General features: G+C 37.6%; 3 protein-coding genes across 7 annotated transcripts in view; 2 read left to right on the top strand and 1 right to left on the bottom strand.

Moving 5' to 3' along the window:
• LOC311302232 (uncharacterized protein) overlaps positions 1-20,947 on the bottom strand; it is a 340,899-nt gene that overhangs the window by 287,106 nt on the left and 32,846 nt on the right. The window lies entirely within an intron of this gene.
• Positions 1,177-13,376, top strand: LOC311302248 (uncharacterized protein). Of its 4 annotated transcripts, none has more exons than XM_084427966.1 (4): positions 1,177-1,268; positions 2,704-2,988; positions 5,275-6,310; positions 12,714-13,370. In XM_084427966.1, the coding sequence occupies exons 2-4, from the start codon at positions 2,931-2,933 to the stop codon at positions 12,742-12,744; spliced, it is 1,125 nt and encodes a 374-aa protein (XP_084284092.1). In that variant the 5' UTR covers positions 1,177-1,268; positions 2,704-2,930; the 3' UTR covers positions 12,745-13,370. The 4 variants fall into 4 exon arrangements, with proteins under 4 accessions (XP_084284092.1, XP_084284093.1, XP_084284091.1 ...); XM_084427967.1 differs by having other exon boundaries at positions 1,216-1,268; positions 2,704-3,138; positions 12,714-13,376; XM_084427965.1 differs by having other exon boundaries at positions 1,216-1,287.
• LOC311301913 (uncharacterized protein) overlaps positions 14,914-20,947 on the top strand; it is a 30,003-nt gene continuing 23,969 nt past the window's right edge. The window contains exon 1 of one of the 2 annotated variants that reach the window (XM_084427323.1): positions 14,914-15,010. The gene's annotated coding sequence lies outside the window, so the exon portion shown is untranslated. Of the gene's footprint in view, positions 15,030-20,947 lie in introns of both variants that reach the window. The other variant, XM_084427324.1, reaches the window with a different exon arrangement.

The following is a 20,947-nucleotide window of genomic DNA, read 5'->3' as shown; positions in this document are numbered from 1 at the left end:
AACACCCCCTCATGTGGTATTTTCCACTGGGCAACTCGTAGAATATTTTGATGCACGAGTTGCCGAGATGAGATAACCTTTGACCTTTTCAAAATGGCGGAGAGCAACGCAAGAGTCGTGAATACTGTTAGCGGATAGTTTTTGTAGCCTATACAATGTTGTGTCATTAACGATTGTAATATAATGCGTTAACACTCAATTTTCAACTTCGCCGCAATTTCCTTGGTTCATATTTAATCATTTTATGTCATGTTTTATTTTTTTTTTAATTATTAATTATGGTTTAATCATCAGAAAGCACCACATTTATGTTTTTTTTTTTTTTTTTTTGTAAAGATAAAAAAGATACTCTACTGACACAGACCTTGTGGGTACTACATTACGACAACAAAAGCACTTGAACACAACACACTGGTAAATACCAGTTCACAAGTGGAAAATATCATCTTTTCCATAGCACGTGAAGGCAGCATAAGACACAGGTGTTCGTCACCTACTTGCGTCCCGCTCGTCTCGTTTCTCTCTCTCCCGTTACAGACCGCGCTGAACCACGCCCCCCTTGCCACAGAACGCATGTAATTAAATGCAACATTTATAAAAATAGGACTTTACCTCATCCATGAACATGATTTTTTGATTCCTGTCTGACTGAGTTACATCCACGGTGGAGTTGAAAACGACAGTTCCCAACATTCCACGCTCCTTCACATCATCATCAAGCCGTTGTTGTTGTTTAGAATGTAGCGCCCTCTAGCGGCAGAAAATCGTGCATATTGTACCTTTAATTACAGGATGTGCTCTATCACCATAATTGTGTAATCAGTGTTGTGTAATGCAGTACTAACTAATTAATTAATTACTGTAATTTAATTACTTTTTATTCTAAAAGTAAAATAAGGAATTAATCTTTAAAAATAGTACAGTAATCGTATTACACTGTTGAAGATGTAATTAGTAGCTTTTAGTAGAATAAAGTAAAAGTTGCGTGAATACAGTCTTCCGTAGAAGTATTTTTATTTCAGTGTTTTAGTTCCTTTAGTAAGGAAATTATTCTGACTATTTTGTGCTTCACTTGAAAAAGTTCCTTTCACCTTTAGTAACTGGAGTCACTTCAGTTCTAAAATAATAATAATAATAATAGAAGGCTAGTAAAGCTGAATCTGCGTGGCCCTGATTGGCTGCGGGGGTGTCCTGTACGCGATGACGTCAACGCTCGCTCGCGCCGTCTCTCTTCCCTCATTGAGAGTTTCAGTGTCGAGTCTTCTGAGGTGAGGAGAGCAGTTCACGGTATTTCTCATATTTACTCAACCATCACACACACTTTATACAGTTTGATTAAGCGCCAGGCTCATTTCTGTATTGTTTTCATCGATCACAGCGATACTTGTGCTTCTTTTCTGGCGTCTTCCTTCTGAAATAAACATTTAGTGCAGCAGCAGCGAGCATGAGGAGAATATGTTGAGTTCATTCAGACCTGAGCGATTTTGTGTTCGTTTGTGTGATTGTCTCGATGTTTGTGTGAGAACTGTTACTGAATGTCAAGTTAAAGTTTGAGATCTGTGAGGGGAATCGATCCCAAGTGTTGCCGTTTTCATGTTTACCTTTATTTATTTGTCGACATTTATCTTTGGCAGATTACATTTACTTATTAAAATTGATGTAGACACTTTATATTGCCCCTGTATGAGTAATGAACGTGGGAAATACCACATCTATATGCATGGGAATATATTAATTAAGTTTGACACAGGAAACGTTACATTTAAAAAAAATTGTTTTATGATCATTGTCAGTTTCTGTACATATGAATATGTAACATGTTAACGATGGAATTACTTTATTGCAATTAATAGTTATAATAAAGTCGAACTATACTTAGATTCACATATTATGTGTTGTAGTTATTTGCCTGAAGAGGTTCATAAAGAGAGGTTATTTAATTATTTTGTTTTATTATTGATGATTTATGTTAGCCTATATTGTGAGATATATTGCAATATAGAAGTTTTACAGGCTTTTATCACGTATCCTGACTCAAATAATGTGTTTCTAACAGCAAACACTCAGAATAAAGTGAGATGATCTGCTGATGATCCTGAATGGCTTGTTGAATGAGTGTTGATAGTCCGAGACTCATCAATATTAACACATCTGCTGAAAACACTCTTTATTTCATGACAATACTTCCTGATTTCACCTCATTTATTATGCTGATGTCTTCAGATCTCCTGTAAATTGACACTTAAAGCTCATTTCATTGGTGTCAGCAGACTGAGGGGATTTGTTGGCTACTATATGTACCTTTTATTTCTGTTTTTATGATTTTGTTCTGTTTTTCTTACCATTATTTATATTTGGAAGAATTAAAATTATTTATATTATTTTCTATATTTCCAGATACCTGTATTGTAATGAAGAAGCGGAATAATGTTAGGATGCTTTCACATCTGTAGTTCGGTTCATTTGGTCTGGACCAAGGGAGAAAAATTATACTTTGTAGCATTTTTCAGGCGTCGGATGGTCGGATCACATTCAACCGAAATAAATGAGGCAGGTGTGAAAGCACCCTTAGGATTAGCAATAAAAATAATTAATGAACTGGCATCAGTTACTGTACGAATAATTGAGAGACAGACATAAATGCTTAGAAGTGTCATTTATTATAAAAACAAACTCAGTGATTTATATTTTTGATTTTGGCAGATCAGCTCCTCCCACTGTAACTCATCATCAGTGAAGCTCCTCCCACTGTAATCACATCATCAGTGAAGATCCTCCCACTGTAATTCATCATCAGTGAAGCTCCGTCCACATTAATTCTCCAATAAATGCTGTAAATTCCCATCAGCTGCAAGTGAAGACGAGCATCAGAGCATCAGGAAGAGCTGAAATCTGCAAAGACTGAGTTTATTAAAGAGGACAGTGAGAACATGAGTGATCCAGAACCCTGCAGAATGAAACACACTGAAGATCCTGAAGAACAAAGAGGTTGGTGTTTATTCTTCATTCATTCATGATGCTGAAGAACATTCATGTTAGAAACATTCAAGCACTTCATCACATTTAGATAAACAGTTCAACTATGAAACGGTACAGTATGTTCTGGGTTTATTTTCAACAAGTGGTCAGTAAAGGGAGGTTTGAGACATTTTTATATTGATTGTAAACATCAGATCAGGCTAAATACTGTTTTAACTATTTTATTTTACATTTATTTTATATCTGGTTCCCAATTTGCAACAACATTACCAGAATTTTAGTCATTTTCAACATAGTTTACAAAATGTATATTTTTAGGAATAGTCAGTAAACACCAAGTTACTGATAAAGTTGTATTTGAAAAATATCATACAAGTTATTCATAGTTATAGAGATTCTTCTTACAGTAGCTTTGGTAACAGGGTTGATGAATACAGTCAATGCTACAGTTTGTGTAAAAACTGAGGGCTGAACGATATTCTGTTTTAACATCGACATCGCGATGTGCGAATGAGCGATAGTCACATCGCTGGAACATGCGATGTGAAGGGTAACGTTACGTTAGTAGCACCCATAGTGTAAGAGAACGGTAGCACCAGGGTAGCACACAGTTAACACAAGTTTGTTGTATGGCTTTTTGCTGGGGTGACATTCGCGTTCCGCGTGCCTGCACAGTGAGGATCTGACAGGAACGCGCTCACCGCTCACAGCCAACATTCACTGGCAATCCTATAGCTAAAAATGCGCGACAAAGAGGATCCGCCGCAAAAAAGTCAAAATCAGCTATTTGGGACTAGCCTATTTCGTCTACAAAAAGGAGGATGTTGACCAAAAAGAGGTAGGTTACTTTGCTGGAGTGTTATAAAGTTGTGGATGGTTGTCTTTTAAAAAAAAAGTCGTTTCGTGTTTGCATTTATGAGGAAAAAAACTCGTCACGCGGCCATTATGAAAGCGGCACTAAAAGACTGCTTTAAAACTTTCACAGAGACCTCAAACAGAAAGCACAAAGCCTTTCTTTAAAACGAATTTCGTTTTGTATTAATTGTATCTTCATTTTAATCAGTATTTCATTATCCAATTTCCTGGATTTAATAAATAGCCTAAAAATTAAATATAGCAGCCAGCGCCTGAACTGGAGATTAAGCTATCATCCATGAACCGAAACTCAGCATAAAAGGTAGCCTACTTGCCTCACACACCGAAAAATAACAATAATAATAATAAAAAAATAGAAATATAACTATTATCTACAGAAGAACCATTAAAAAAAATAAAAAATTAATCTGTATGAAAAGTGCATTTCTCCCGATCACTGCTGCGAAGATCGCGAGTCAGTAGGCTATTGTCAACTTCATCTTTACAGAAAACACTTGTTTATTAATAAACAATTAAAATGTTTCATTATAATATTTTACATACTATTAATCATTACTTTTGCTGGTTCTAGGTGCCGTTTACATGAACGCGTCACTGAATCAGCATAGAAAACATCATTTTTCGGGTCCTAGAACCTGAAGAACGTTAGGTCCTGTGTAGAACGTTCACCGAATTCTGAGAGAAATATGTTTCTGGAATAAAATATTAAGTGGCCTTTTTGTCACTTGTAATGAAGCTTGCTTATTAGTGAAATTATTAATAACATGGAATGGTAATTATTGACTTTAGCCTGGATTGATGGCTCGCAATATCGCGATATATATCGTTGGGAAAAAAATATCGCAATGTAATTTTTTTCCCAATATCGTGCAGCCCTAATTCAAAATGTAAAAATAAACAATCCACTCCACTTGAATGTTAAACGCTTGTGTTATTTCTCACAGGGTAATTCACTTGAGCTTGTGTTTCTGGTGTCCCACTTTCACATGCGCATGAATGGAAGTCTAGTGTGAACGGCCATTAATAATTAAAACATTTTAGTAAAATAAATCAATCTCAAAGTTGGTGTCAAAATACTGCAGTATTGTGTATTTTAATGTTAATATCATGTTAGATAGTTGTCATTGATCAAATATATTTAATAGTTCTTGCTAAAGAAACATGGGATTCGTGCCTATAATATTGTAAAGATAATAATTGGAAGATACATTTTCCTCATTAATGGAAAGTTTCAAGGACATATAATCAATTTATAAAAAGGCATCAAATTATCACAATATTTTATAACAGATGTCTACTTTCTACTATTACATCAGGGCTCACTTTCATGTCCTTTCACTTTATATTTCTCTATATTTTGATGTACTGAAAATTAAATGTAATAACTTATTATATTAATATTTGTTTCTTTCATGTCAGACCCGATGGAAGTGAAGGAGGAGAGTGAAGAACTGAGAGAAGTGAAGGAGGAGAGTGAAGAACTGAGTGAAGTGAAGGAGGAGAGTGAAGAACTGAGTGAAGTGAAGGAGGAGGGTGAAGAACTGAGAGAAGTGAAGGAGGAGAGTGAAGAACTGAGTGAAGTGAAGGAGGAACATCATGTCAAACCTGGAGAAAACCCTTTGAGTCGCTCAAAGACTAAAAATAAATTTTTAAAGAAAAGAAGAGCCAAGAAATCGTTCACCTGCACTCAGTGTGGAAAGAGTCTCACAACCAAACGAGGTCTTGATGTTCACATGATGATCCACACGGGAGAGAAGCCGTTCTCATGTGATCAATGTGGAAAGAGTTTCAGTCAATCATCACGCCTTAATGTTCACATGAGGATCCACACCGGAGAGAAGCCGTTCACATGTGATCAATGTGGCAAAACATTTCTTAGGTCATCAGAGCTGAAGACACACCTGAGAGTTCATAGGAAGGAGAAGCCGCATTCATGTTCTGTGTGTGGAAAGAGTTTTTCAAAGCTGCAATCTTTACATACACATGAGAAAATACACACTGGTGTGAGAGAGTACATGTGCTTTGAGTGTGAGAAGACTTTCATTTCAGCTAACTGTTTAAAACTGCACCAGAGAATTCACACTGGAGAGAAACCTTACAAGTGTTCACACTGTGACAAGAGATTCAGTCAGTCATCATCTCTTAAAACACATGAGAGGATCCACACCGGAGAAAAACCTTACAAGTGTTCACACTGTGACCAGATATACAGTCAGTCAGCACATCTGAGATCACATGAGAGGATCCACACTGGAGAAAAACCTTACAAATGTTCACACTGTGACAAGAGATTCAGTGTGTCAACAAATCTGAGGACACATGAGATGATCCACAGCAGAGAGAAGCCGCACACGTGTGATCAGTGCGGGAGGAGTTTCTCCTTTAAAACTCACCTGAATTTACACATGAAGATCCATGCAGTGGAGAAACCACTTAAGCACAGTCTGAGATCACGGTAAGTAGTTTATTTTCATGTGCTGAGCAACAAATTATTTTCTGTGTAAGTCATACAAAACCTTTCTTTTTAGCAAACTTTGTGTACACAAGGTTGTCAATGCTCTAGTTCATGTGTAGAGCCCCTGGTGATACTTCAAGCACAGTTTCATGTTGTTTCGAGTGTCCTTAGTTTTTTAAAAATAGCGATTTTGATGCTCTCGTTGTTGTGCCTTATTCAAAAGGCATTTTGACCGAAAACGAAAATACAGTCAAACTTAAAAGTGGAGTTTCCATTCAGATTATGCTTTTGCACGAATGTTTGACTCGGGTAGATTAACAAAAAGAGCCTAGGTTTGATTTTGGCGAGAGTAACCCTTTAAGAGTCGCTGTCCGTTTGTCAATTGTCCGTTTGTCAATTGGCTGATAATTGTAGCACATGCTTGTATTATGAAATGTTTAGCCTAATTGTTTTCATCTGATGTGCATTTTCTACGAGGCCAATAATCTATAAAAGCACAAACCTACAGCAAAATGGCTGAGCCAGTCGTCATAAAGTCAAACCGGCAGTCATAGAAATAAACAAAAACAAAAAATCTGGGAGGATATTGCTACAAAACTGACTTCAACTAGGGGCATTAAAAGATCAGGGAAGGAGATCAGGGAAGGAGGTCAGGAAGAAGTGGCAGGACTTGCTAAAAGGAAACTAGCACTGCAGAGGACAACATTTAATAAAACAGGTACTGGGCCCAATGAGTCCCCCCTTCTCACAGCAGAGGAAGAATAGGCCAGTACTTAGCACAAGTGCTTCAGATGGCATTTGTGGTGGTATGTGCATCCATGGAGGAGTAGGGGTAACTCAACCTAAGCCTGAGTCAGGTCCTTCATACTCAGAGGAACTATCAGTTTCATCTGCCATCTCCTAGTCCTCCAAACAACCCTCCCAGGCCTCAGCCTCCATCTTCTGTTGTCCAGACTGCAGCCACAACACCTCAGCAGTTTGAGCATATGTGTAGCTGTAGTCAGGACATATGAGAGTACAGGGAGGAAGATGAAGAGGTGGTGGAGGAGGAGGATGAAGATGGCATGATGGGATGCCCAATACATGGCTGGTTTTCGTGCATTTCAGCATGTTTTTAGTTCATCCCTATTTTCCCAGTCTTTGAAGCATATTACATCTTTAATAATTCGAATCTAAAATATAGCTGCAAGCAGCCATTATCGGGGCCAAGCAGAATATGACGACAAGACATGCCAACATTACTGAAAGTGTCAGACCAACTGCAACAATGAGCAATTAAAGACATTTAAAGAGGATTATAGGTGAAATGGCTGAAAAATCAAAGAAACAGTAATTAAAAATATGATTTAATTGATTATCACTTTTGACCAATAGGTGGCGCAGTTACAAAACTGATGTGATGTGGTCATAGTGAAGTGACAATGACACATACAAAGTTTGGTGTCAATATGTCAAGGCATTGCAGAGATAAAGCCTGAATAGTGCTTTTGGCATCATGCCTCAACTTTGCTGCTGCGCTATACGAAAACGGTTTTGTGTATCGACACGAAATCCATAACTTTTAGTCGGCAAAGTCTGGAGATGATACGATTCGATTTTTGTGAAAATCGGACAAACGCTCTAGGAGGAGTTCGAAAAAGTAGATTTTGAATGAAAATCAAGATGGCGGACAGGAAGTTCGGCCTAACAAGGCAGACTTGGTTTCTATGTTCTCAGCTTGACCTAAGGAATCTATTAAGACCAGTGGCATTTCAATAGGCAGATATATTCAAAAGTTATTAGCCTTTTTTTGAAATTTTGTTATAACTTTTGACCAAAAGGTGGCGCTTTCTCGAAATTTGTTGGGTACTTTCAGGGGAATATTACACCAATGCATTTGTTTAGTATAGCATTTTATTTCACAAAACTGTATTGAAGTCAATGGGAATTTCATGTTTTGTTCTATTATAGCGCCACCAAGAGGCTCAGTCCCACCATTTTTTTTATGCGTCCTCAGAGTGACCCCATACATAGGTGTGTCAATTTTGGTGAAAATATCTCAATTTGCTTCGGAGTTATAGACATTTATATGAAAAAACACGTAAAAAATGACTGACACATGACTTTGATTGGATGTTACTACCCCTTACTATCAATATTTTTGCATTTGGGCATTGGTGTTTAGCTATTGACCTATGTTTCCAAACTTCTGACGGTGGTTTCATCTTGATTGGACTAGCGGTTTCGAAGATATAGCCAAATGTTTTAACGCTAAATCACAATGCTACACAAACCATAAGGCGAAACCTAGCATGTTTGGTATCGTAGGACTCAGCAAGGATTCAGGAGTCTAATTAGATAAGTGAAAATAAGTCGACCACATCCAAAGTTATAAGCATTTGGAGAAAAAAAAATCACCACTAGGTGGCGCTGTTTTGAAACTTCTCACGCTCCTTCAGGACATCGTGGTAATGACCCATACCAAGTTTCGTAACAATCCGTTCATGCGTTCTTAAAATACAGCATTTTAGCACAAAATTCTAAATGGCCGACAGTCAAAATGGCCGATATGGTAAAATTGGATATCAGTCGACTCGGTATGTTGCCTTGAATCTAACAAGACCAATTTTATGATTTTTGGACAAACTGTTCAGAAGTTATAAGCAAAAAATAGCCATTTTTCATATCTCCGGACCAGTAGGTGGCGCTGCACCGAAACGCAGCATGTTGCCTCAGGTCATGCTTGTGATGACATGTACCAAGTTTGGTCTGAATACGATAAAGCGTTGCGGAGATACAGCCTTACGACTGTTTTCGCAAGCGCTACGCAAAATTTGTTAGAGCGTTTATCAAAAACGGTTTGACAAATCAACTTGAATTTAATACGTTTTTATCACCACTGCCTGCAGATGATCTGGTTCAATTTTCGTGCAAATCGGACAAACCATCTAGGACGAGTTTGAAAAAGTAGCTTTTTTGGAAAATTCAAAATGGCGGCCATGTTTTATGACGGAAAATGACGACATATGGTGCAGTCGAATCGGAATGAGCTCTGGAATCAGAGGAAAAAATTATTTTGTTGATTGGCTTTACGGTTCAAAAGTTATTAGCGAAGTAAAAGTGAAACTTTGGACAGGTGGTGGCGCTAGAGGGAATGACTTAGACACACCAAAATTGGTGTATTTAAAGCTGCCGTCGGCAACATTTTTTTGTTCATATTCAGTGAAATCGACACTATAATCTGACAGAACAACATAGATAAGGTGGTTTTAGAAAAAAGCCGAGCTTCTAACTCCACCTGGAGCGTAATATTTGTTTTGCAAAAATCCACCGCTCCCGGATCATCGGGTCCAATCAGCGCAGGGGGGTGTGAGATCTGACTGTCAATCACAGTTCGTGCACACGCCGCAGATCTCACTCCCCCCTCGCTCACGTTACAATCACATGCACGCGCCTGAAGTTCGCGCAGTAACTGACGAGCACGAACTCGATGGGAGGGTATTCGTTGATAGTGGGGGAGGGGCATGAGAGTTGTAAATATTCAAAAGTCCACTCAATCTTCCAGGGTTGCCGACGGCAGCTTTAAAGGAGCCGTATGTAAGATTGTGGCCAAAACTGGTACTGCAATCACTTTCAAATTACTGTATAGAGCAGTGTATCCCCTCCCCCTCCCCCTCCCCCCTGACTCCAGGTTGCCAGATAGGCTGCAGGATCCAGCAGGAACGTAGGCTGCCGTTTGTAGCTGCAGCTGTGGTAACTAGAGCAGAGCTGGCAACCCGGATGCCGAAACACTACTGACTTCGTGATTGGTAGATAGGTGGAGGGTGGCGCTTCAGGCCAAAACACAAGATGACATCAACATCAGTTGAGGGCTGCAACTTTTTAAATGACAATATCCTGGCCGGACTACTGTTGTCAGTGATATAAGTATTTGAAATGAACATGATTTCTTAATGTCTAGTGACATATTAGGGCAATTTTATGATTAATTGAAATACATTTCTTACATACAGCTCCTTTAATGTTGGGACTGGCCTCTATCAGAATGTCAAACCATTACAACTTTCCCACAATCGGTTCTATGGGCTGCCATAGACGCCCAATCGGAAGAAATAACATAATAATAATAAGAACCGGAACAAATACAATAGGTGCCTCCGCACCTTCGGTAAATGAATGAACAAAAAAATTTATAAGATAAAAAAAAAAAATGTCTGCCCTTTTCAATTATTTAATCAATACATTAATTTAAACAAAAAACGAGTAATAAAGTGTACAATAAAGTACAATCACAACCTTATATTATGATCACATTGCACTTCATTACTCTGTCTTCTTACGATGCACTTGGGGATTTACGATTACTCCAGAGCACTCGTAGATCTACGATGATTTTCAAGTGCTACTTATGTCACGATGCTTTTGGGAAACAGACCGTAATATTAAGATCAGTCGTACGATCGTTTTTTTACGAACTTACAAATCGATGAGTGCCGGCTGGTGAAAAATATCTTAGGTGGGGCTGTGCCATATTCAATCAATTTCAATAGTCTGGTAACCATAGGAGCCATCAGGTCTTTTAGTGTTGCGGCTCTTCCTCAAGACATCCGTCAAACATCCACCCTTCTCTCATTCAAAAACCTCTTCAAAAACACATTTTCTTCTCTGAATATTACTCTTCAGCTCACAGTCTGTAAATTCTACCTTATTATATGTTGTTTGTTTGAATCATAGACTGTAAAAAAAATATGGACGTAGTGTCCGTGACGTCACCCGTAGGTTTCTGAAGAGCATTTTTGAAGCCTTAAGTGGGCGGAGCCGGCCGTCGCCATCTTGGCCTTGCGTCACTCCCGGATAACAGAAAATGGGCAAAGAGGCTGAGAAATCACGCCCAAATAGCTCGACGTGATCGAGTTAGCTCAGGGCGGCTGTTAACGGCTCTGGGTAATGCTATAAAGTTATGCAACTGACAGTACCAAGTCTGCGACTGCACAGGGCCTCGCGCTAAAGTGACACTTTATGATGTAAAGCCAATTAAAAGTTCCTGTTTTTGCCCTTCGAAATATTATAATAGTTAAAAGACATGGCTACAAGTGAGACTGTGTATCGTGATTCTGTACTATTCTTCTAGTTGAAAATGTATTATGCAGTAACCTAATATTACTCTGAGAGTGTGTGTGTGACAGTGATTTATGTGCATACATGTCAGTCACTTTTTTATAGCCTATGGTCCGTCAGCGCGGCATCGCTCGTCAAGTTCGTAGAGAGCTTATTCAGTCCGTTTTAAATTCTGATTTTGGCCGCCTCTCAAATGGGTTGTTAAACCATATTGCCTATGAAGTTCAAGTAAATGCGCTAGAAAATCCGCGCTCATTCATAGATGTGCATTTAAGTTATAGCATGAACGGAGAAAGCGCCGACGCCTGCATGATTTAATCTGACGGTAAATAAGCATATTATAATCCATCTTGTTCCGTGAGAGCAGAACGAACGAGCCTTTATTGACGTTTTTAAATTTGAAAACGAAATGGTCAGACATAGTGCATGTTCACAGAGGAAAACAACTGAAATACAGCGCTGGTTGTTCTCTTGAACGATACTCGACGACAACGATGGAATCCTAAGCCGTGGGCTTTGTACCCAAGGAATGGGTGTATTAAATTGTATGAAATAATCCCGAAAAAAAGCACAAACACTGCAGAGAAGGCAAGTTCAGCAGCAACATTTGCTGAGGTGAGGTGACGGCTAGTAACAGCAGACAAACGGCTAGCATTGACATCAGCAACAACCCACCTGTCACTCAAGTGGCCACACCCTTAAATGCAGAAATTTAAATATTAATCAACTAAACGGATGAGTTATAAAAAAATGCACCCCCCTCACAGTTGTTATGAAGGGCAAAATTAGCTGTATAGACCAAAGCCACATAGAGATCCAGGCTGTAAACATGTTTTTTTTCTGCTGTAAAGTTGGTAATTTTAACATGGGGGAGATACAGATTTTACTCACTTCTGCAGCCAGCCCAAGCGGCCAGTCAATGAATTGCAGTTTAACTCACTTCCGTGTTGGTTTCAAAAGAGAGAAGGGGAGGTTGCCGCTTGGTTTGAATCCCTCTTTGTTTGTATCTTTAACCTAACGTTGACCTCTGTATTACTTTCTGCAGTCACTCCTTTTTCAATAAGGGGCTATATTTGCCCCCTTAAATCGATATAGTTCCAGTGCATATTTTACCTTTACAAATACCTTTATAAAATAAATAATGCTAAATAAATAAATAAAGCTCTAGCGCCCTCTATTGGCCAGCCGCCCCTGCCGAGCTGATGAATATATAATGTACTGATGATATTCACGAATGATATCCCGGAGAATACAATACAGTTACCTTATTTATATATTCATACTCCATATTTTCTGTCTCTTTCAGAGATGTCTTTGATCGGCTCCAGTCCAGATGATCCGGGTTCTTCTGATGGGCAGAACCGGCTCTGGGAAAATCTCATCAGGAAACACTGTACTGGGAGAAAAGAGGCTTAAAGTTAAGAAGAAACAAGTAGCTAAAGTGGATTTTCCAGATCTACTGGATCCATATCTGAATCTGGAGATGATGATGATGATGAGAGAACAGCTCTTCTCTCGACACACCCGCACTTTATGATAATGAACTCAGTAAAGTGGAGATTGTTGCTGAAATAGTAAAGTTTATTATATTCAGTTAAAGTGGATTGAAAAAAACCATACCTATGGACTAAACACGTGATGCGCATGTGCACGCCGTCTGCGTTTTCACAGGTTGGCGATTTTGAGGTTTGCGCAGAGATAACTTTTTTCCAGCATTTTTCCAGAACTTATTTCAGGGTTTGCGTTCTAGAGCCTCAGGCACTGTTTGGTGCGGATTACTTCATGTAATTATTGATTAAACTCTTTACTCATTTTATCAACATCTCATTGTTATTGTCCATTTTCTTATTTTCTGCTGATTCTGCTTTAATTAGGAATAATTGTAGTTCTGAAAGTCATGAAGTATCCTGATTTGATTGCTTTTTGAGCTTTCCATGTTTTAATTTTCTCAATAGAGCTTTTAAATGAGATTGCTGTCTGTCTACATTATTAAGAGTTTCATATCCAGTATATTCATTTCAAAGAGTTTGTTCTAGTCAGTTTGAAGTTCATTCACACCATGAGGTTTCACAAAGTCAGAACAATCACTATGAACTTTAAACAACACCAGACCCAGCTCCAGCTCCAGCTTTGAGATGTAGCCAAGGGAAATTCCTAGTTTTAACATTAGATTATTTTTTTAATCAATGAGTAAAAATAACAAAGATCAGGGGCCTCATTTATAAACGTTGCGTACACACAAAAGAAGGCGTACGGCGCTCTCTACGCAATAATTGGTATTTATAAAAAGCAAACTTGACGGGAAAATGTGCGGTCCTTCACGCAAGGTCTGACCCAGGCGTACGCACAAAAACGGGTGAAATGAGAAATGGCGACACCGTCGGCAGATGGAAGAAACGCGTGAAAGTGTGTGAAACTGTAGACCGTTGTGTAAAAGAAATGGCAATACTGCCTCTCATAAATAACATGAAGACTTCACAAAGCAAGTCTTACAATTAACAGCCGCGTGACATGAAGCCGCAAAAGCTGCGCTACATTTAGAATTGATTGTAATTTATTAAGGGAAAACTGCGTAGGATGTGCATGCGCACGGTTTTATAAATCCGAATATTTCTGTGCGTACGCATGCATGTCCTATGTTTCATCCGTATGCCACTTCTGACGCAAATCCTATGCAAAGTTTTGTAAATGAGGCCCCAGGTCTGGGGCCCCTGGGCTTGAGTTTATGTTCGGGCCCTACATATGCAGCATATATGATATGCTGCGAATGACCTTAACTGGAACATCATTATAGAGTAGCACAACATACACAACAATTAAATTTTAACCTATTTGAGGTTCCTAGAACAATTAATATGCAACATGCCAAGCCTAGTCAAAGTTTAGAGGTAATATTAAATAGTTATTAATATACAGTACAATACAGGATGTGCTCTATCAGCATAATTGCGTAATTAGTGTTGGGTGTAATACAGTACTAACTAATTAATTAATTACTGTAATTTAATTATTTTTTATTCTAAAATTAAAATAAGGAATTTCTCTTTAAAAATAGTACAGTAATCTTATTACACTGTTGAAGATGTAATTAGTAGCTTTTAGTAGAATAAAGTAGAAGTCACAAGAATACAGTCTTCTGTAGAAGTATTTTTATTTCAGTGTTTTTTCTTTAGTTAGGAAATGCGCTAGTCGAACTGCCTCATGGATCTAAACATAATAGAAGCTTTCTACTTTTATCTGGGGTTTCAACAAAAGGAAATTCTACAGGTGCTAATCTACCAACATGCCTTTACTATTTGTTTTAGGACGCTACAGAATAAATTGAGCCGGACTTAACAGGCCAAAACACTTTTCAGACTGGATGGAGGTGATCCTCCTCTGCTTATTCTGACTATTTTGGGCTTCACTTGAAAAAGTTCCTTTCACCTTTAGTAACTGGAGTCACTTCAGTTCTGTAATAATAATAATGGAAAGCTACTAGTAAAGCTGAATCTGCGGCCCTGATTGGCTGCGGGGGTGTCCCGTACGCAGGCTGATGACGTCACCGCTCGCTCCCGCCGTCTCTCTTCCCTCATTGAGAGTTTCAGCGTCGAGTCTTCTGAGGTGAGGAGAGCAGTTCACGGTATTTCTCATATTTACACAACCATCACACACACTTTATTCAGTTTGATTAAGCGACAGGCTCATTTCTGTATTGTTTTCATCGATCACAGCGATACTTGTGCGTCTTTTCTGGCGTCTTCCTTCTGAAATAAACATTTAGTGCAGCAGCAGCGAGCATGAGGAGAATATGTTGAGTTCATTCATTCAGACCTGAGAGATTTTGTGTTCGTTTGTGTGATTGTCTCGATGTTTGGAGTGAGAACTGTTACTGAATGTCAAGTTAAAGTTTGAGATCTGTGAGGGGAATCGATCTCAAGTGTTTCTGTTGCCGTTTTCATGTTTACCTTTCTTTATTATTGTCGACATTTATCTTTGGCAGATTACATTTACTTATTAAATTGATGTAGACACTTTATATTGCCCCTGTATGAGTAATGAACGTGGGAAATATCAAATCTATACATGCATGGGAATATGAATATTAATTAAGTTTGCCAGAGGAAACGTTACATTTTCTTTATTTTTTTAGAGTTTTATGATCATTGTCAGTTTCTGTATATGAATATGTAACATGTTAATGATGGAATTACTTTATTGCAATTAATAGTTATTATAAAGTCAAACTATATTTAGATTCACATATTATGTGTTGTAGTCTTTTGCCTTAAGAGGTTAATATAAAGAGAGGTTATTTATTTAATTATTAAGTTGGCTTATTATTATTATTATTTTTCTGACCTATCTGATAGATCGATCTATCTATCTATCTATCTATCTATCTATCTATCTATCTATCTATCTATCTATCTATCTATCTATCTATCTATCTTTTTAACTAACTAATCTATCTTTCTTTTTAACTAAATAATCCATCTTTCTTTTTAACTAATCCATCTTTCTTTCTTTCTTTTTAACTAATCCATCTTTTTTCTTTCTAACTAATAAATCTTTCTTTCATTCTAACTAATCTATCTATCTTTCTTTCTAACTAAATAATATATCGTTCTTTCTTTCTAACTAATCCATCTTTCTTTCTAACTAACTAATATATCTTTCTTTCTAACTAACTAATATATCGTTCTTTCTTTCTAATTAATCCATCTTTCTTTCTTTTTAACTAATCAATATTTCTTCTTTCTTTCTTTCTAACTAATCTATCTTTCTTTTTCTAACTAATCCATATTTCTTTCTAACTAATCATCTTTCTTTCTACAGTAACTAATCTATCTTTCTTCTTTCTAGCTAATCTATCTTTCTTTCTTTCTAACGAATATTTCGTTCTTTCTAACGAATCTTTATTTATTTATTTCTTTCTAACTAATCTATATTTCTTTCTTTCTAACTAATCCATCTTTTCTTTCTAACTAATCTATCTTTCTTTCTTTCTTTCTTTCTTTCTAACTAATACATATTTCTTTCTTTCTAACTAATCCATCTTTCTTTCTAACTTATCTATCTTTCTTTCTTTTTTCTTTCTTTCTTTCTTTCTTTCTTTATTTCTTTATTTCTTTATTTCTTTATTTCTTAACTAATCTACATTTCTTTCTAACTAATCTATCTTTCTTTCTAACTAGTATATCTTTCTTTCTAACTAATGTACCCTTCTTTCTTTCTAACTAATCCATCTTTCTCAGGGCTCGAAATTAACTTTTTTACTTGGTAGCACTGGTGCTCCCAACTTCAAAAAGTTAGGAGCACCAGCAAAAATTTAGGAGCACCCACCAAAAATTAAGGAGCACTACAACTACAAATTATATATTAACAGATTTCATTTCACTGGGGCTTTACACATCCTGTGGCCAAGATTTAAAATTTGGTCTTCTGGCTCTATTTAGGCACATGATTTGTCATTTGCATACGTCATGTTAATCGCAACTCCGTTCTTTTTCCATGAGCTGCAACATGGGTTTAAATTTAGTGAAGGCAACCTCTTCTTTGGCGATGGTGTATGCGATGTAGGGATGTCCCGATACCACTTTTTGCAGAACGAGTCCGATACCGATACTGTAATTTTTGGTACTCGCCGATACCGATACCGTAACCGATACCTGAATTTTCACTGCATTTGTAATTTTTAAATGTATTAGTAGATAAACTAAAAGATAATAAATCATATAAGTTGGCTTAATTTGTTCATCAAATATATATATATTTCTTTCAGTTATTTTCATGCTTAATTAAGCCTGCTAAAATGCATATGAGCTTCTGTAACGGTACGTTCACACGGGGCGTGAGCGTCAACGCTTCCCATTGACTTTGAATGGGTGACGTCAAGCGTTGCCGAAAAGAATTGTGGATCCGTCGGCGGCGCTTCACTGGCGTTGCTCACGGCAGAAGTTGAGAATTTTTCAACTTCTGCCGCGAGCAACGCCAGTGAAGCGCCGCAGACGGAAGCGTCAGCCAATAGGATCGTTCTATGCAAATACAGTAGCCAGGCGGCAGCCAATCACGTTCATCCTGTTCAAGAGCAGCAAACTGAGGATACATTTTAAATTTCATTGGCTGACGCTGCTATGACCATGGCGTCAGTGCCAAACTTCAGCCACGCCTTCCGTCAAGCGTTGAGGCTGACGCCCCGTGTGAACGTACCGTTAGCCTACTGTCACTGTTCATTCTATTGCTCTATCATATTTTATCTTTCATCTAATAGCACAGCACATATTTCAGGGTCAGCGGTTCAAATGTTTGTCAAAACCAGTGAAATATCAATTATTTAATCCAATTTGATACTACAACAAAAACTAGCAGCCTAATTAATGTGAATTTAAAACAAGTAAGCAGTCAGTAACAAAATAAAAACAAACAATTGAATTACAAATAGGACAAATATATACAATAGAACAAAGAAAGGCTACAAATGAAATAAACAGTGTTTTTAGAGTTTTTCGGGTAGATCTAACAGTACAGAAATTTGAATGAAGTAATCAAATGTGAAAAAAAGCATATTCATTACTACATTTACATTTACATTTATTCATTTAGCTGACGCTTTTATCCAAAGCGACTTACAATTGCTATATATGTCAGAGGTCGCACGCCTCTGGAGCAACTAGGGGTTAAGTGTCTTGCTCAGGGACACATTGGTGTCTCACAGTGGATTCGAACCCGGGTCTCTCACACCAAAGGCATGTGTCTTATCCATTGCGCCACACCACCCCACCACACATTACTGTATGAATTATATAGATGGATATTTTTCTAAAGTTGAAAAGGGTAGCCTATTTAGTCAAGAGCAGTGAGTAATTTCTTTGGCCTTTGTTTGATTAACATTAAAACACAGAAGCAGGTTTATCAAACTGCTGCCCCTTTAAGACCGAGCGCACGGACCGCATTTGAACATGCTACGTTCATTTGAGATATAACCGACTTTGTTTACTATAGGATACTCACCAAGACGGGCGTTATTACATAGTTGTGTGTGAATTCGTCTGTACAAGCGCAAGACGTGAAAGACAATTTAATTCAGTATTCGCGCGCTGAGACGCTGGTTTGAGGGGCGCGCGCTTCGGATGTTTGCGTTCATGAAACTTCTTGACCTGCACACGTCCTGTAATAATGTAGGGAACCACTCGTTATACTTCAGTCAGGTAACAGTTCATGTTTTACTTTACTTACATATACGATTTAGTTTTCATCCAAATAACATGTGCTGAGTGAACGATCAGCAATCAAGAGCATTCAACAGAAGTGCGCTTCTCGCTCTCTGTCTCTCTCTCTGCCTCTCTCTCGTCAGTTAACGTTAATATAATAAGCTAAAGCTACATGCCTCGTTTAATTTCGTTGCCATTGACATCGGACTGTAGCCTGGGTTTCCCCATACTGCCTTGAGCAGCGCGATTTTATTCACGTCTCAAAGAGAAAGTGGTCTGACGTTAGCCAGGCTAATCGGACTGAACAAACTTTCCACTGTTGTCTGTTTAAAGGGATGTGCTCGACCAGCTCGTGCGTCTATGACTCAGTTCACCTCGACAAAGCACTCGCGGCGGCCAGTTTCGTTTCGCAAAATGTACGTGGTATCGGTGCGTGGTATCGGCGAATTTTTATGAGTACGAGTAGGAGTATATGAGGACAGTATCGGCCCGATCCCCGATGCCAGTATCGGTATCGGGCCATCCCTAATGCGATGTTATATTTGACGTATAATTAGCTCTGCCAATAGAGCGGAACGACCAGCAGCATCCTGCCGATTAAAAGCCTTAATAATCGAACCTGATGAACCTGATTTGTTTGCACACACCTGTCCCTGCATTTTTTGCTTGGCACTTGGCACTCTATTGCTATTAATATACTGTATTAATCTTTGTTAATCTTAGTTAATAAAAATACAGCTGTTCATTGTTCGTTCATGTTACTTCACAGTGCATTAACTATGTTAACAAATAAAAAAATTCTGTTTCAATAATGTAGGCTATTAGTAGCCTAAATGTTGAAATTAACATTAACAATGGTTAACAAATTAACAAAGTGCAGTTTATTAATAGTACATGTTAACTAACGTAGTTAACTATAATTTAATAAATGGTGTCATTAGTGGACGTGTAGCCCTACGGCACAAGTGTGATTATCCCGGCAGTTTATTTTTTTTAGCACAATTCATACTCCGCGGTAATTCAGGAGAAAAAAAAAACTCCGAATGCTCCACGTGAAACCTTGGTCTTCCGCCCTTTTTCTATCGTGTCAAATGATTTTGATTAATATGTGCGAGGGAGAGAGAGCAAAGACAGCGCTCGTGCTGTTTGAAGACTTGAGAGTGCGCGCGCGCTGCCGGTGCTCTCTCTCGTACTTATATCTGCGCCCTGTCAAGCGCAGCAGTCATTCTATTCTACATCACTCACCGATCAAATCAGGCTTTGGCGGCCGCCAAAAAAAATTCAATGCAGGAAAACCGCTGGATTGGTTATATAACGTTGGACAGAATGATGGTCCGGCCATCGCGTATCAGTGCACATAAGGTACACACTGTGAAGTAATTTGCAAACGTTTTTTAGAGAAATGAAAACAGGTCGCACCACAACCATTATTTGCACTCGCACAAATGCTCCCAAATATATTTTTAGGTCGCACAGATTAAATTTCAGGAGCATATGCGACCAAAATGGTCGTAATTTCGAGCCTTGTTTCTATCTTTCTTTCTAACTAATATATCTTTCTTTCTTTCTAATTAATCCATCTTTCTTTTTTCTAACTAATCAATCTTTCTTACTAATCTTTCTTTCTTTCTTTCTAACTAATCCATCTTTCTTTCTAACTAACTAATATATCGTTCTTTCTTTCTAACTAATCCATCTTTCTTTCTAACTAACTAATATATCGTTCTTTCTTTCTAATTAATCCATTTTTCTTTTTAACTAATCAATCTTTCTTTCTTAGTAATCTTTCTAACTATTCTATCTTTCTTTCTGGCTAATCTTTCTTTCTAACTAATCTTTCTTTCTGACTAATCTTTCTTTCCAACTAATCTTTCGTTCTTTCTTTTTCTTACTAACTAATCTTTCTTTTTTCTTCTTTTTTCTTTCTTTCTTTCTTTCCTTCAACTAATCTTTCTTTCTTTCTTTCTTTTTTCTATTTTTCTATTTTACTGTAACTAATCTCTTTCTAATCCATCTTTCTTTCTAACTAATATATCGTTCTTTCTTTCTAACTAATCCATCTTTCTTTCTAACTAACTAATATTTCGTTCTTTCTTTCTAATTAATCCATCTTTCTTTCTAACTAATCAATCTTTCTTTCTTTCTAACTAATCTATCTTTCTTTTTCTAACTAATCTATCTTTTTCTTTCTAACTAATCCATCTTTCTTTCTAATTAATCCATTTTTCTTTTTAATTAATCAATCTTTCTTTCTTTCTTTCTTAGTAATCTTTCTTTCTAACTAATCTATCTTTCTAACTAATCTTTCTTTCTGACTAATCTTTCTTTCTGACTAATCTTTCTTTCT

This window comes from Rutilus rutilus, assembly GCF_951802725.1.
Source record: "Rutilus rutilus genome assembly, chromosome: 1".
Classification (NCBI taxonomy): domain Eukaryota; kingdom Metazoa; phylum Chordata; class Actinopteri; order Cypriniformes; family Leuciscidae; genus Rutilus; species Rutilus rutilus.
Note: the sequence above shows the minus strand (reverse complement) of the source record. Positions and strands in the feature narration are given on the sequence as shown.

Coding starts and splice junctions, on each gene's coding strand:
- LOC311302248 (XM_084427966.1), top strand. CDS start 2,931: ATGAGTGATCCAGAACCCTGCAGAATGAAACACACTGAAGATCCTGAA. Junction 2,989..5,274: donor AGATCCTGAAGAACAAAGAG/GTTGGTGTTTAT, acceptor CTTTCATGTCAG/ACCCGATGGAAGTGAAGGAG. Junction 6,311..12,713: donor AAGCACAGTCTGAGATCACG/GTAAGTAGTTTA, acceptor TGTCTCTTTCAG/AGATGTCTTTGATCGGCTCC.